Source organism: Lutra lutra, chromosome 2 (genome assembly GCF_902655055.1).
Source record: "Lutra lutra chromosome 2, mLutLut1.2, whole genome shotgun sequence".
Lineage (NCBI taxonomy): Eukaryota > Metazoa > Chordata > Mammalia > Carnivora > Mustelidae > Lutra > Lutra lutra.
In genome coordinates, this window is record NC_062279.1 from 37412653 (window position 1) to 37428124 (window position 15472).

Sequence of the window (15472 nt, forward strand, 5' to 3'; positions counted from 1 at the left end):
AATGTAAACTGTTGGTGAAATTATACAATTGCATAACCCTTCTAAAAATCAGTATGATAGTTCAAAATATTAAAGATAGGATTACCATATGATCTAGCAAACCCACTTTTTCATTTTTATCCAAAATAACTGAAATCAGTATCATAAAGAGATGTCTGCACTTCCACAGTCATTGCAGCATTATTTATGATAGCCAAGGCATTGAAAACACTTAAGTGTTTATTGACAGATGAATGGAAAAATAAAATGTCACCGACATACACACACACAGAATGGAATGTTATTCAGCCATAAAAAGAATGAAATCCTGCTATTTGTAATGACACAGATGAACTTAGATGGTACTATACAAGAGAAATAAGCCAGACATATGAAGTCAAATACTGTATGATCATCATTATATGTGGAATCCAAAAACATACAGAACTCACAGAAACTCACAGAAACAGACAGTAGAATGGTGGATGTCAGGGTTTGGAAAATGGGGCTATGTTGGTGAAAAGGTACAAAACTACAGATATGCAAGATGAAGAGTTCTGGAGACCTATTACACACAACAATGGAACATACTTAACACTACTATAAGGTGGTAAATTCCATGTTCTGTGTATTTTACCATACACACACATACACACAAACTTTCAAATATTGTAATATTTTAGTTTAAAAATCCAAATAAAAAATATTTTATAAAAATATGTCACAACGGCATGGTAAATATACTATATGTACTTTGGCTCCTTGAAGTGGATATTAACTTTCAAAATGTGATATAATTACTGAATAGATGGGAATAAAATGCATACCAGAGCAATTCCTGCAGCAAACTTTGGATTGCATGCCATTCCATGATATGTTGCTCCTACATAATTAGGATGATCCCTATAACTAAACAACAAAATTTTTCTTGTAAATAAATACATATTAAATTATTAATAACTTAATGACCTTTTAAGAATTGGATCCCTCAGTAAAGAAAGGTGTTTTTTGAAACTTGAATATAGCATTTCAGTCCTGTTAATATTGCTCCTGACCTTAAATACCTCAGGAAACACTAATAGATGTATAAATATATTCCATATTGCTTAAGACCTTCAGGATTATGTTTTTATTCTTTCCATTTAATCAAATTAGTCAAGCAAAAAGAAAACTTTTGAAAGGTACAATGCATATAGTTATATAGCTACACATTGGGTCAGTATATAAATACCAGAAGGTAACCATATTACTATCTAAATGTTTTGCATTGTAACTATCTTCATATGCAATTACTACATTCTGTTAACTAATTTATATTTTATTTAGTGTTAAAACAATGGTTTCCATTATTTGCCTCTGAGAAAATCTTTAAAATCCTTGACGCCCCATATTTCTCCCAAGGCTTTCCAAATTTTCAAGTTTACTACATTTCCATGGATAAAGAGTCTACTCTGAGAATAATGGCCTGTCATGATTTAGTGTCTTACATTGTTATCAGATTTTTTATACTTTGCATTTTGCTAACAGTATACATATAATTTTTGAGGTTTCTTGTCATCATATATAACACATTTTATATATAATTTTGAGAGCTAACACATATCATTTGATAAGCCCTATATGAATGTAAAAGTGCACTGACATTAATAAGTATGCCATATCATGAGATCTTTGAAACAAAAATCGTTCTTTCCATGACACAAATCTTTGTAGTACTTCCTCAGCATTCCCCTTAGTTGAAATCTTATTTTGATCAGACCAGAGCTCCAAAGAAGTTAGCTTGACAGTCACCTTAAGCTGGGAAAACATCTAAAAATAGAAGATACACCACATACAGGTTAGGTCTTCATAAGACTTATATTACTTCTCTATACATAATGCTAATATATTCAATTTACTCATTTTTATAGATGGAATCCATTGGTGGTTGAAACTAGTTGGTAGGAGTAAACTTTTTAATAAAATTGCAAATGCTATTGATAAATATAAATGTTATTGCATTAGTAGGAATGTTTAATATTTAAACATAAATACTTACAATGTTGATAAGACCAAAGATATGAACAACTTTCTCAGCTGCAACTGCCACTTCAGAGCCCATATAATCAAACTGAAAGACAAATTTCATTTCACTATTGCAAATTACTAAACTAGCACATTTTAAATGGATATAAAATGTTAGAATAAGGTAGTACTCAGTGAAAGGAAAAAAAAAACAGAACTAAGAATTATCAATTGCTTAGGAATTTTAGGCTTCAACCTGTGGAGCTTACATATTAATCAATAATATTAAAATGAGAAGGTTGTGATTATTTTCCTCTTCACCCATATGAAAATGAAGGGCTTAAAGGTAAGTTTCCAAGATTATAAACTACTAAATATAAGAATTGGGACTCAAACCTCTAATGTATTAAGTCATTTTTATCTGTTTTATCTGCCACCATTTATCTTCATTGCAATAAGATAACATGACTACATATCCTTGATAAACAATGTGCCATAAAAATAAAAAAATTCAAGCAATTGTCCTCATTCAAGGAGACAAAAATCGCATATTTTCTCTTAAATACTTTAATTATATGTGTACACATATTTCTAAGTTTTTGCCGAAAACATGAAAAGTGGCAACATGAGATCTTCAACAACCTGCAGCAGATCTGCTGAGAACGACTAACAGAAAATAAAATTTAATGGATAGAGTTGTCTGATATAGACAAAAGAGATGTTATACTCCTGGGTCTCTAGAAACTATTTGTACTTTGCTTTTTCTCTGTATGTAATCTTTCCCAATAAATCATATTGTATATTTACACCATGCAGCATGTGTGGCATAAATGAAGTCTTATGTATCTGTATGTATATCTATATCCATATTAAAATATTTATATTTTTTCAAACATACATGGAAGTTTTATATAAATTGACCCATATTAAAAAGTTATTTGAATATAAAACATTGAGTGTCACTTAGATCACATTGTCCAACTATAATGCAATCATGCTATGGTAGACTTGATAAAAAGTATTTTAACAATGTTATTTCTCCTTACATGGATAACTCTATTGTGACTATATAAGATAATGATCTTATTCTAGGTAAACGCACACTGAAAAAAAAGCTCCATGATGCAATTTATAACTTTTAAATAGAGCACAAGTGATAATGGGATAGAGTATTAATAAATCTGAGTAAAGAAAGAATAAGTATTTTTGTCTTACTCTTATTCTTGTAACTTTTTTGTAAGTTTGGAAATATTCCAAATAAAATATTTATAAAGTAAAGATAAAATAAAAATGATTTCAGATGAGCAAAATTTGATCCAAATTCATCAGGCTAAACAGAATTTTCAGAAACACAGACTTATAAGAAGGAAAGAGCTTTGAAAATGGTAAACATGAGGCAAAGGATAAAAGGAAATATTTAGATCTTTAAATAACTTTTTATAAAAACTACAGGAAAAAATAGGCAAAATAATAAAGAAAAAACATATAATTTTATTATCAGGAGATAAATTTTATGCACACATTTCCTGTTTTTTTAATATTTATATATGTATGTTCTTATACTTTTGTTTTATATATGTTATTTTGCAAGTTATTTTATAATGTTTTCCCACATGTTAATGAAATGTTTCCATTTAATTTTAACATTTGCCTAGTGTCTAATTAAATTATGGCCCATATTGACAGACCTTATACAAAAATACCAGTGATAATGAAAAGACCATATTTGTTCATTGCTACCCATAATGACTTTGCTAAAACTGATTATATAAACAAAAACTCCCCTAACTAAGGTTCCTGGGTGGTTCAATTGGTTAAGCATCTGCCCTTGGCTCAGCTCATAATCTCAGAATCCCAGGATGGAGACTCACTTCGGGCTTTGAGTCCGCTTCTCCCTCTGCTCCTCACCCCGCTCATGCTCTCTCTCTCAAATAAATAAATAAATTCTTTAAAAAAAAATTTCCATAACTAAATGAATATCCCTAGGACTACTTCTTCCCATTTTTAAAATATAAAATTTCTATCAGAGAATCCAAGAGAATCCAAGAAATTATAAAGCATAAAATAATCCTAAAAAAGATATTTTAACAACAGGAATCTCCAATTGAATAATATATTAAATCACCTATTTTAAAACAAAAACTAATTTATGTAAGAGTTCATCAATATTTGGAGTGGATCTAGAAATACATGAAGCTCATTATAACTGACTGGATTATAATGTAGTAGAATACGTCCATACCACAAATTACACATTTTTGCTAGAATTCTATATTGATTTTGAAATCAATACTATACATACTAGTCCCCCAATGCCAATGCAAAGGCGATTTCTTTATGTCCTGCTACACTCATATTTTGAACGGAGTAAAATATATCTGTATTTCAGACAAGTGGAATATTCATTTTCATATTCCCTTTGAATTTAAACACAGAACAAAGATATTATCAATATCAATAATGCATACCAAAGCTTTATCCATAATGATTTGTATTTTCAGAATTTTTTCCAAAAGTTCATCTGAATCTTTCTGCAAAACAGAGGACATGAATTAAATAAAATTAAAAATAAAACATTTTATAAGAAAAAATTCTGATATTGCTTCTTTCACACATTATATATATATATATATATATATATATATATATATATACACACACATATATATGTGTGTGTGTGTACACACACACACACACACACACACAGAAAGGGATAGACAGGCAGACGATGATAGACAAATAGGTAGATGATAGATATATGAGATAGTTTGCTACAGATACATAAAGATATAGATATAGGTAATAGGAAAATAAGAGGATGGAGGCCCCTGAAATAATTAGCAGGTGAGATTCCAAATTAAAATTTTGGGAATAAATCAAAAGCTTTTATCTTATATGCTTTATAGTTAGAATCCTCAAAAAAGTTGGTGAAATGAGGGAGAACCCATGTTTCCTTTTTCTTAAAACCTTTGTCTTAGACCCTCCTCCAACCTTCAAGCTAAATTAACTCCCATCATCTTTCCCCCAAACATTGCTTTTAATTTCTCATTATTTTTATACTTTTAACTATTTAACTCTATCACAGTTATATTAATTGATACTAATGTGTACACCCATGTAACCATTTCTGTAATTAAGATAAAGAATGTTTCCATCACACTCTTCCAAGTCAAGAGCCCACATGACTCAAGGCAATCGATGATCTGCTTTCTCTCACCATAGGTTAGAATAATCTATTCTAGAATTTCATAAAACTGGAATCATATGCTACATACTCTTATATCTGGCTTTTTTCACTCAGCAGTCCTCTGTTACATTGTGATTATTAATAATTCACTAGTGTTTATTGTTAAGTAGTGTGCCATTTTAGAATATATCCCAATTTGTTTATACATTTACCTGTTGATGAGAACTTGGATTATTAAGAAATTGTAGCTATTATAAATAAGACTATGCATATCCATGTAGCGGTCTTTTTGCAATTATGTTCGTTAATTTTTCTTGGAATATCCTCAAAAATGGAATACCTGAGTCATACAGTAATTGTGTATAAAGTAGGACGAAAATGCCAGATTGCTTTCTAAAACAGTTTGATCACTCTGCATTTTTACCAAGAACTAAAAAGAGTGCCAATTACTCTACATTTTTGCCTGCATTTGATATTATCAGTATTTCTCATTGTACCCAGTCCTATTGGACTGTATGGTTATCTCATTGACATTTTAATTTGCAGTTCCCTGATGATTAATGAATGATATTGAACATCTTTCCCAATGAACATCTTTTACAGGCTTGTGGCTCATTAATTTGGTTTCTCTTAAGTTTCCTATAAATTTTATGTTTAACCTTAACATTTAAGTCTATGCTTTAATTCAATTTTCCTGAATAAGGGCCAGAATTGATTTTATTTCGGTGAATATCCAGTCTTTTAGCACCACTCATTCAATAGATCATTCTCTAGTCTTCCAAATTAGTACCTTTGTGGAAAATCAATCAGCCAATAGCATGTGGGTCTATTTCTGATCTACTACTCCTCTATATGTCAACATTTATATCAATAATAATATGCATATCTATAGCAGGGGTCAACAAACTATGGCCTGAGATATAGCCATCTGCCCTATAAAAAATATTTATTGGAACAGAGTCACCCCCATTTGTTTATACATCTTCTATGCTGTTTTCATGCCACAAAGGCTGGGTGAAGTAGCTGCAACAGACCACCTGCCCCACAAATCTTAAATATTTACACTCTGGCCCATTAAGAAAAAAAAATAATGTAAGTCCTTCATTTTGTTCTTGTTTTTTAAAACTATGTGAGTAATCTATGATATTTGCATCTCTCCTCATAAAATTGAGAACCAATTTCCACAAAAATGTTTTCTGGAATTTCGATTGGGATTACACTGACTCTACAGATCCATTTGAGGAAAATAAACATTTTAACATCAATTTCTTTCTTTCTTGTGACCCTGCTAGACTCTCTTATTAGTCCTGATAACTTTGGTGGAAATTGTTTAATATTTTCTATGTACTGAGTTAGGTCACTTAAAAAAAAGAAGACATTATTTTTCTTTCAACACAGTACGCCCTTTATTCTTTCTCCTATTGAAACTCTAGGAAAAAGTTGGCTGGAAACAGTGAGGGCAGACAGCCTTGCATTATTCCTAATCTTACAGGCTATTTTAGTCAGTTCAGATTCTAATAAATATGCCATAAACTAGGTGGCTTAAACAATGTACCCTTACTTCTCACAGTTCTAGAGGCTGGGAAGTTCAAGATAAAGGCACCAGCAGGTGTGGTGTGAAGACACAAATGGCTGTCTTCCTCTTATACGCTCACGTGAGGGGGCATGGACAGATCACGGATGTTTTCTACATCCTAGTTTTTATCATGAATGGGTGTTGAATTTGACCAAATGACATTTCTGGAACTACTGATATGGTCCTGTGTCTTTCTACATAAATCTGTTAAATTGTTTCATTCCTGTTCTGCTCTACTCATTTAAATAATAGTGCCTTAAAGTCCCATAGATACTATAGTCTCAAAATTCTTGAAAAAGTCTGAATGTTTTTAAACTATAATGGCAACTTGACTAGATAAAAAATTGTTGGGATTTTTATACCTTCCAGAGAAGCCACTCTATACACCCTAGATATACATTGCACACTATCTTAAAAGCACTTCATTTGGCAAAGGCTAAAGCCAGTCTATTTCTCTACTTTTATGGGTGATTTTGAGGCCAAGATGCCTTTAAGGTTGTTCATTATCTATTTATAAAGTCTAATATATTAATCATATTGTATCTCAAGTTGCCAGGTTTCTTAAGAATTTTTTTAAATTCAGGAGTATTTTTTTAAAATTTATCCTTTAATAGGAATATCTTGGGTGCTACTTTATTCATTAATGTCATTTTTACTATCTTGAATTGCCATTATCAGCCTTTCATACTCAGTTATTCAGGGTTCCCCAGAAAAACAGGACCAGTAGGATGTGTATGATTATTTCTTATAATTAGATTTATTATAAGGAATTGAATCACATGATTATGGAGGTTAGCAAGTTCAAAAGCTAGAAAGAAAAGGCCAGTATGCTGGAAACCCAGTAAGAACTGATGTTGTACTTCAGGTCTAAAAATCATCAATTTAGAGATCCAGGGTGAGCTGAAGCTACAGTTTCAGTACAAAGGTAATCATTTGGAGAATTCTGTCTTACTAAGGGTGTGGTCAATCCTTTTGTTACATTCAGGACTTCATCTGATTGCACGAGGCCCATCCACATTATGGAGGACATTCTGCTTTACTCAAAGTTCAATGATTTAGATTATTCTTATTCAGAAGCGACCTCACAGGGGCACCTGGGTGGCTCAGGGGGTTAGAGCCTCTGCCTTCAGCTCAGGTCATGATCCCAGAGTCCTGGGATCGAGCCCTGTATGGGGCTCTCTGCTCAATGGGGAGGTGGCTTCCCCCTCTCTCTCTGCCGGCTGCTCTGCCTACTTGTGATCTCTCTCTGTCAAATCTTTAAAAACAAACAAACAAACAAACAAACAAACAAAACGACTTCACAGAAATTCCCAGAAAAAATAACTATCTGGGCCATGTGGCCCTGTCAGGTTGACATAAATTGTAAGTTGGGGTTTTACCACATTATCTACTGTTATTCAGTAGTTCTTTTATCAATGTCTTTCATTTTAAAATTAGTTTTATTTTTCACTTACATTTAATTCCTGAGCACTTTCAAGGAATTTTTAAACAGACTATATAAAGGTAGACCATTAAACTACTACTGAACATATCTCTGGGGTCATATTCTCTGGGTTTGAGTTTTAATGCTACATTTACCAGAGAAATTCCCAGGATAATCATTTAAATTCTCTAAATCTCTATTTCCCCTTCTATAAAGAGAGATAATGCTAACATTAAAATTGGTTTAAAGAACTGGAAAGATTGGCTATATGTATATTTATATATATGTACTATATATATTTATATACACACACACACATATAAAGCTCTTAGAACAATATGTGGCACCTATGAGGCAGTATATACAGTCTTTTCATTCAATTTGGATTTTGTGTTTTTCTATCCTATATTTTATGTTTATATTTCATATACTCCATGTTTATTCCTTTTAAATTATTATTATTTTAGAATATATGTAGTTCTTTCAGGTCAAACGATTCTTGAACAGTGGGTGGGGATTAGTGACTTTTACTACATTTTTGCTTTATTATAAGAAATGGCCGATTATGGGGCGCCTGCGTGGCTCAGTTGGTTAAGTGTCTGCCTTCAGCTCAGGTCATGATTCCAGGGCCCTGGAATCAAGTCCCAAGTCAGGCTTCCTGCTCAGTGGGGAGTCTGCTTCTCCCTCTGCCTGCTGCTCCTCCTGCTTGTGTGCTCTCTCTTTCTCTGACAAATAAAATCTTGAAAGAGAGAGAGGGGGAAGGAAGGGAGGGAGGAAGGAAGGAAAGTAAAGAAAGAAAAAAGAAAGAAAGAAAGAGGGAAGGAGGGAGGGAGGAAGGAAAGAAGGAAGGGCCAATTATCTAAAAATGTTTGCATCCTTCTCTAAGAAAAGATGTCAATGAGACACCTGTCCAGGCTCAACTGCATCGAAGGGGATGCACATACCCGTTCCCCCTTACTCTAAAATCAAATAATTTAGTATGGGACCTTTATGCGCCCCCATTCAGAGCTAGGAAGGGAATCAACTATTAGAGTTTCATCCACTTTGGTATTTTCGTGAGCAAGACATAAACCTGTTAAGCCACTGACAGAATTGTTTGCTTCAACATCTGGTGGCATTTGACGTAATAGTGATTCTCATGAAAAATACAGATTGAGGACGCCTGTTTACACAATTCTTCCATCTTTTCATTTGATTGAAAGTTCACAATATTTGACAACTATTGTTTTGGGGCTTGGCTGTAATTTGTCTGGCTACTATCTTCAATTAGGATGAGATTAGAGCCTCTCTCTTCCATTTGTGGTTTGCTTGTTTTATATATTAGGAAGAATATTTCACATTAGGAAGAAATGGTTTTTAGTAAAAAAACAAAAAACAAAAAACAAAACACCCTCAATTCTGAAGTTCTGGATTGGTATAGAATTACAGATTGGAAATTATTTTGCCTCACTAATTGCCCCATTGCCCTTCAACTTCCAGTTTTGCTGTGGGAAACTTCCAGTTTTGCTGCATTTTGGTCATATATAAGAAACCGATTTTTAAAATATCAGTCTAGAAATCATCTTAATTCTTTTTGAAAAGATTTTATTTATTTATTTATTTATTTATTTATTTATTTATTGGAGAGAGAAAGAGTGAGCGAGAGAGCACACAAGCAGGGGCAGAGGGAGGAGAAGGCACAGACTCCCCACTGAGCAGGGAGCGCAATGTGGGGCTCAATCCCAGGACCCTGAAATCATGACCTGAGCTGAAGGCAGAGTCTTAACCAACTGAGCCACCCAAGTGTCCCAATCTTAAATAATTCTGAGAATTTTTCTTAAATTGTTTTATGAGTTATTCAGTCTAATTTTCTCTATTTATTCATACTGAGACTTCTATCATCCATATTGTTACTTTATTTTTTTAAAGGTTTTATTTACTTGAGAGAGAGAGAATGAGTATGGGGGAGGGCCAGAGGAAAAGGGAGAAGCAAACTTCCTGCTAAGCAGGGACCCCTATGTAGGGCTCCATCCCAAGACCCTGAGATCACCACCTGAGTGGAAACCCAGATGCTTAACCAACTGAGTCTCTCAGGGGCCCAGCCATGTTATTATTTTAATTCCATTCCTTATCTCTCAAATTTCTGTCATCTGTCTTTGTTCTTTCTTTTTGTATAATTTCTGGAATTTTATCTTTTGAAATTTCTATTGAATTTCTACATTTTTATTATCCTACTTTTCATTTCCAACAACTGTTACTTATCCACTGAATGTTATTTTTAAAATATCACTTCATTCTTATTTTGTGGATAAAATATTTTTTCTACCATGTGTCTTCCTCACCCTCTGTATTCTTTGGTACTTCAAACTTGAAAATTTTGATTTATTCATGTCTCTATCTTTCATACTAATTTCATCATATGTTTAGTGCCTCTTCATATTAGCAGTTGAGCATTTAATAGCTTATTTCAACATCTCTATGACTACATATGGAGTTTATGAACTTTTGTCTTTACACAGAATAATTTTGTCTGGGTTGTTGGTTGGGAAAACCCTGCTGTTAATGTGATTAGTTTTTGTTGTTGTTGTTTGTTTTTTATTTTGGCTGGTTTGATTCCCTCCTGAAGAGGGGGTCTTCCAATATACTTCTTAGAAAGTGTAAGACTGGTTCCCAATATCCAATGTGCCAGGTTTAACTTAATCACACTAGTTTAGTATGGTTTTCCTCCTCTATTGGGAAATACAATAGAACATCCATGCCTGGTGTCCCCAGTTCATAGACTCCCCAAGGAAAACAGCTTTCAATGATCTGTCAGTCTGCAACAGAGACAATTAGTTAAGAAAGGAAATGAAGGTTTCTTACTTACTTACACAACTTACTTTCAACCAGTTATCTTCTTAGGGCCACCTTTAAAAACCCTAGGGGAACTGGACATGCAATTCCAGAAACATCTGAATAGTATAGTACTGCAGTACTTCAAGTTTCCTATAGCCTATCCCAATTACTAGTTTAGAATTCGGGTTCTTAAACCAGCTATCTGCTATTCGTTGTCCATTGTTACTACTCCTTTCCTGTTCTTTTTGTTTCTGTATGTTTTTGCCATTTTAAAAATCCATTTTCATTTTGGGGAGGTTTAAGGAAGGGATGAGTAAATACATGTGCCCAAGATGCTTTCAACAGATAAGCCCTTTACTGTATTTTGTTAATATTTTACTGTATTCTGTCTCTTTTCAACTCTGGTTATGATGAAGTTGTTTACCTTGTTTATAAGTTTTTTCTGTTTACTTTCAAAAATATACAAATATATCTAAAATTTAAGCTTTTATTTTTTCTGTTTCTTTTAAAAATCTGATATAGTAAAGATATTAATTTTATATATCTGTACTTATAAAAGCACTGGTCATATATGAAAGCATGCCTAACCGAACTTAAAGATAAGTCTACTAAATTCAGGATGAAAAGCAATTATCGAGTTACTTTATGAAAGATAAAATTCAAAAACACATATCAATACTCATTTATCTCCATTCCTGCAGTGATAATTCTGGTTTCTTCTTACGTTCTGAAATTTTTGTCTCTATTTTACTTCATTATTACATTTTGTTTTGTACTCAGATTTTCCATCATTACTTGCAATTACCTTGCTCCACTACATTAGAAACTATAGGGAGCAACTATTAATAGCAGTGATTTTTATTGATCAGTTTTTTAATTCATCCACATACTAAGTAATTTCTATTTATAAACTTTTTAAATCTTTGAAATAACTGTATGAATTAGGTAGGTATTATCATTATTATTTTTTTAAGATTTTATTTATTTATTTGTCATAGAGAGAGAAGCGAGAGTGAGCACAGGCAGACAGAGTGGCAGGCAGAGGCAGAGGGAGAAGCAGGCTCCCTGCCAAGCAAGGAGCCCGATGTGGGACTCGATCCCAGGACGCTGGGATCATGACCTGAGCCAAAGGCAGCTGCTTAACCAACTGAGCCACCCAGGCGTCCCTATTATTATTATTTTATTATTATTATTATTTTACAGATAAGAACATTTAAACACAGAAAGGTTAAGTTATTTGCCCAGCTTCTTGGAATTCAAACCAAGGCAATTGGGACAGCATGTCATCTGTATGTTGTCTAATCTCTGACTTCTTGCTGATTCTGGAGGGGGATGGCTTCAAGTGCTGTGTTATTTGTCTTTTCCAAAGTTATGTCCATCCCTTCAGGTTCTTCCTCTGCCACAGAAGGGTATTCATGCACTCTTTTAAAGTTTTTCAATTTACTTATGTGAAAGTAAATTAAAGCAATAAGGAGACGGAGTTCATCAAAAATTCTATTCAGGTTTCATTCATAACTATTTTGTTTTGCTTCTCTTCAATGTGATATCCAATTGTGATGACAGTGTGTGGACAGATACTCATTTATTTAACCACTGATGATAAAATGTAAAGTTGTAGAAATGAGGAAGAAGTTAGGATATATATAGATATAGGTATATAGATATAGGTATATACATATACATATAAAAAAACCTTTAGAAATATGCTTACTTTTGTATGTAAGCATTTATAGTCAAAGTGTAATTTTTCAGAACTGTGGTACATTCATGCAAACTGGTTACTTAATGGAAAAATATAAATATGCAAATATGACATAATTGTATAAAATATGTACATTTTAAGTTTATGCATATATATATATGAAAAACTATAGAGCAGTATACATCAAAATGATCACAGTGGATACCACAGCAATGTGCATTTACCTTTAGAAAATAACATTATGATCTATGCTTTTTTCCTTGAAAATGCATATGTTTAATATTTTAATAGATGCTAACATGCATATTATTTAATTGTAAATAATAGTAAGTGTAACATGATGTGTATTATCCTCTTAATAGCAAAATGGAAATTTCAAAGAGGCATATGTGGTTGTATCATTTTTTGTTTGAAAAAATATATTTGTAAATCTACATTTGTAACTAGATATAGAAAAAGAATTGGAACAAATAATCCAAAATTCTAAGCACTATTTCTAGATGATGACCTTTGGAATAATTTCTTCCCTCTTTTCTATTTTTAATTTTTTATCAAATAATAAAGAAAACATGTATTGTCAAGGAAAACACAGACAAACTAATAATAAGCAAATTTGGATATCATTATATTAGTATTATGCAAATTTGGTAACAATGAAACTGGGTTCATATGCATGAAAACACCTCCAATTAGGGAAATGTGAGTACTTTGATTTTTAAATTATGTGTGATTGTATCTATTACAGTTTCTAAATATTATGAGTAAACAAAAACATATTTAAAATAAACATCTTACAACAGAAGGTTTTAGTATAGTATAGTCAATATCAGTTAATTTTTTTCCCAAATATAACACATTTCAGTGTGAATAAATTTATTAGAAGTAACACAAATAAAGATTTCATAAAAGGAGTTACTTACTTTTGATTTCACAAGGATCTTGTAGGACTTTTGTACCAAATGGGGCATAAGAAAATTTTCTTTTGAGGGAGAAAAATCAATTTTATCATTACTTATTTGATAAAGCATGTGCTCATATACAGTTGTAGATTCCAATGGCTCAATGCCATAACTGACATTCTCCAATTGCAAAGATCCCCTAGATATTTAAACACATAAAAAAAGAAATAAAAAGATAATTAATATAGATTTTCCACTGAGAATATAAATCCACCACTAAATAAGAACATTTCATAGAAAATTAATAGTGGTCTTTGTAGTCTAAAGTCTAAGAATCATCTCTTCTTACATGGATAAACTTTCAAACTTAATTTTATCATTTTCTGTCTATTATGTCATTTAGGATTATTGTGGTTTTAGTATGACTGAGAAATGTGAATATTCCTCATACTAGGGGGAGTTTTCCTGCATAAATTCTATGACTACAAGCCTGGGATGGAGACAAAGAGATAAAAAAAATTATAAGAGGAGGGGGAAGAGATAAGTATATGAGAAGAAACAACCAAAGTTTATTTTCTTTGCCTTCACTCTATCCTTCAAGATGTTTCTAAAAATTAAGGAGTCATGCAAAATTTTCAATCATGTACCCCTCCAAAATATGCCGTTACCTGAGTCCAGAACAGATGCTAAGCATCACAGCTGATTTTGGAACTTCTGTGGCATATCCTTGATAAAAGCAATGGCCCTAAATGGGAGTATATGAAGATACATTCATGAATGATTTTAAATAAAGTTTTTGGTTTACTGTTACTTCCTAGACATCATCAAACATTCAGATTTAGTCATTACCAATTATTCACCAGATATCCCACTTCCTTGTTATCTACCCATAGCCTATTTCTCTTAAACCACTTTTACCTAAAAGTAATGACTCTTGCTGTTCTTCTGCAAAATAATTCTTGCTATAATTCTAAGTTTTTGAAGAATAACTTTCTTATCTTTTCTCAGCCACACTTTTTCTTGTTTATTTTTCTAACTTGTAAACATTTTTTCTGCTTTACTCTGTTCTATGATCTTAGTTTATTTTACAGTATTATGTTTAATGACTCAGATTTTTTTTCTTCTGTCAGGTTAATTTTTTTATTTGAGTATAGTTGACATTCTTGAATATATAATCTATAACTCCTAACTCAATATAAATAATATTAATTTGATTTCAAATGTGAACATTTCACTTTTTTTCTAAGTTATCCAAAAGCATCCTGATATTTCTTCATTTTTATTTCTCTTTAATATCTCACCATATTATTTAATCTATTTAATATTTCACCATCATTAGTTCAAGCTCTCCTAACCATGAACTTTCACAGCATTTTACCCAGTCCTGCCCCTAATATTCTCATTCAGTGAATATTCCTTTTTCCTGCCTTAAAAATTTACTGATATCTAGAGTCCATCCTATTCCTTTAATGCTGTGCTATAAAAACTTCAGTGTTATCACATTCTCACCTATGAATTTGTTTATATGTTATTCCTCCCAGACATATCTCTCCATCAAGAACCATTCATTTTTTTCTTAAAACTAGGCTTAACTGCCATCCACCACCCAGTAATAGTGGCAGAGCATCCCCTGCCCCAGGCCAAGGAGCAGTAGCAATCACCTCTTCCTGCACTAGTTCCAGCAGACTACACTACAATTCCTTCACAAAAAGGTATAAGGTAAACCATGTCCCAACCTTCTACCCAGCAACAGAGAGTAGTTCAGTCTCTGTAGCTTCTGATCTTGTGCCAGGGGAGAAAATGAACCTCATAAAATAATTCTCAACATTCCCAACACAAAGCACAAAAAATGACCCAGATAGGAACTTTCCTCACCCATGCGGCACTA

At 32.4% G+C, this 15472-nt stretch overlaps 1 protein-coding gene across 2 annotated transcripts in view; it reads right to left on the reverse strand.

Annotated features, from left to right (window-relative positions):
• LOC125092778 (A disintegrin and metallopeptidase domain 3-like) overlaps window positions 1–15472 on the reverse strand; it is a 138755-nt gene that overhangs the window by 87444 nt on the left and 35839 nt on the right. For both annotated transcript variants that reach the window (XM_047717161.1, XM_047717162.1), the window contains 6 exons: window positions 14253–14329; window positions 13606–13783; window positions 4452–4514; window positions 2018–2089; window positions 1622–1788; window positions 807–888 (listed from right to left, as the gene is read on the reverse strand). In XM_047717161.1, coding sequence (XP_047573117.1) covers window positions 807–888; window positions 1622–1788; window positions 2018–2089; window positions 4452–4514; window positions 13606–13783; window positions 14253–14329 — 639 coding nt within the window. The remainder of the gene's footprint in view (window positions 1–806; window positions 889–1621; window positions 1789–2017; window positions 2090–4451; window positions 4515–13605; window positions 13784–14252; window positions 14330–15472) is intronic.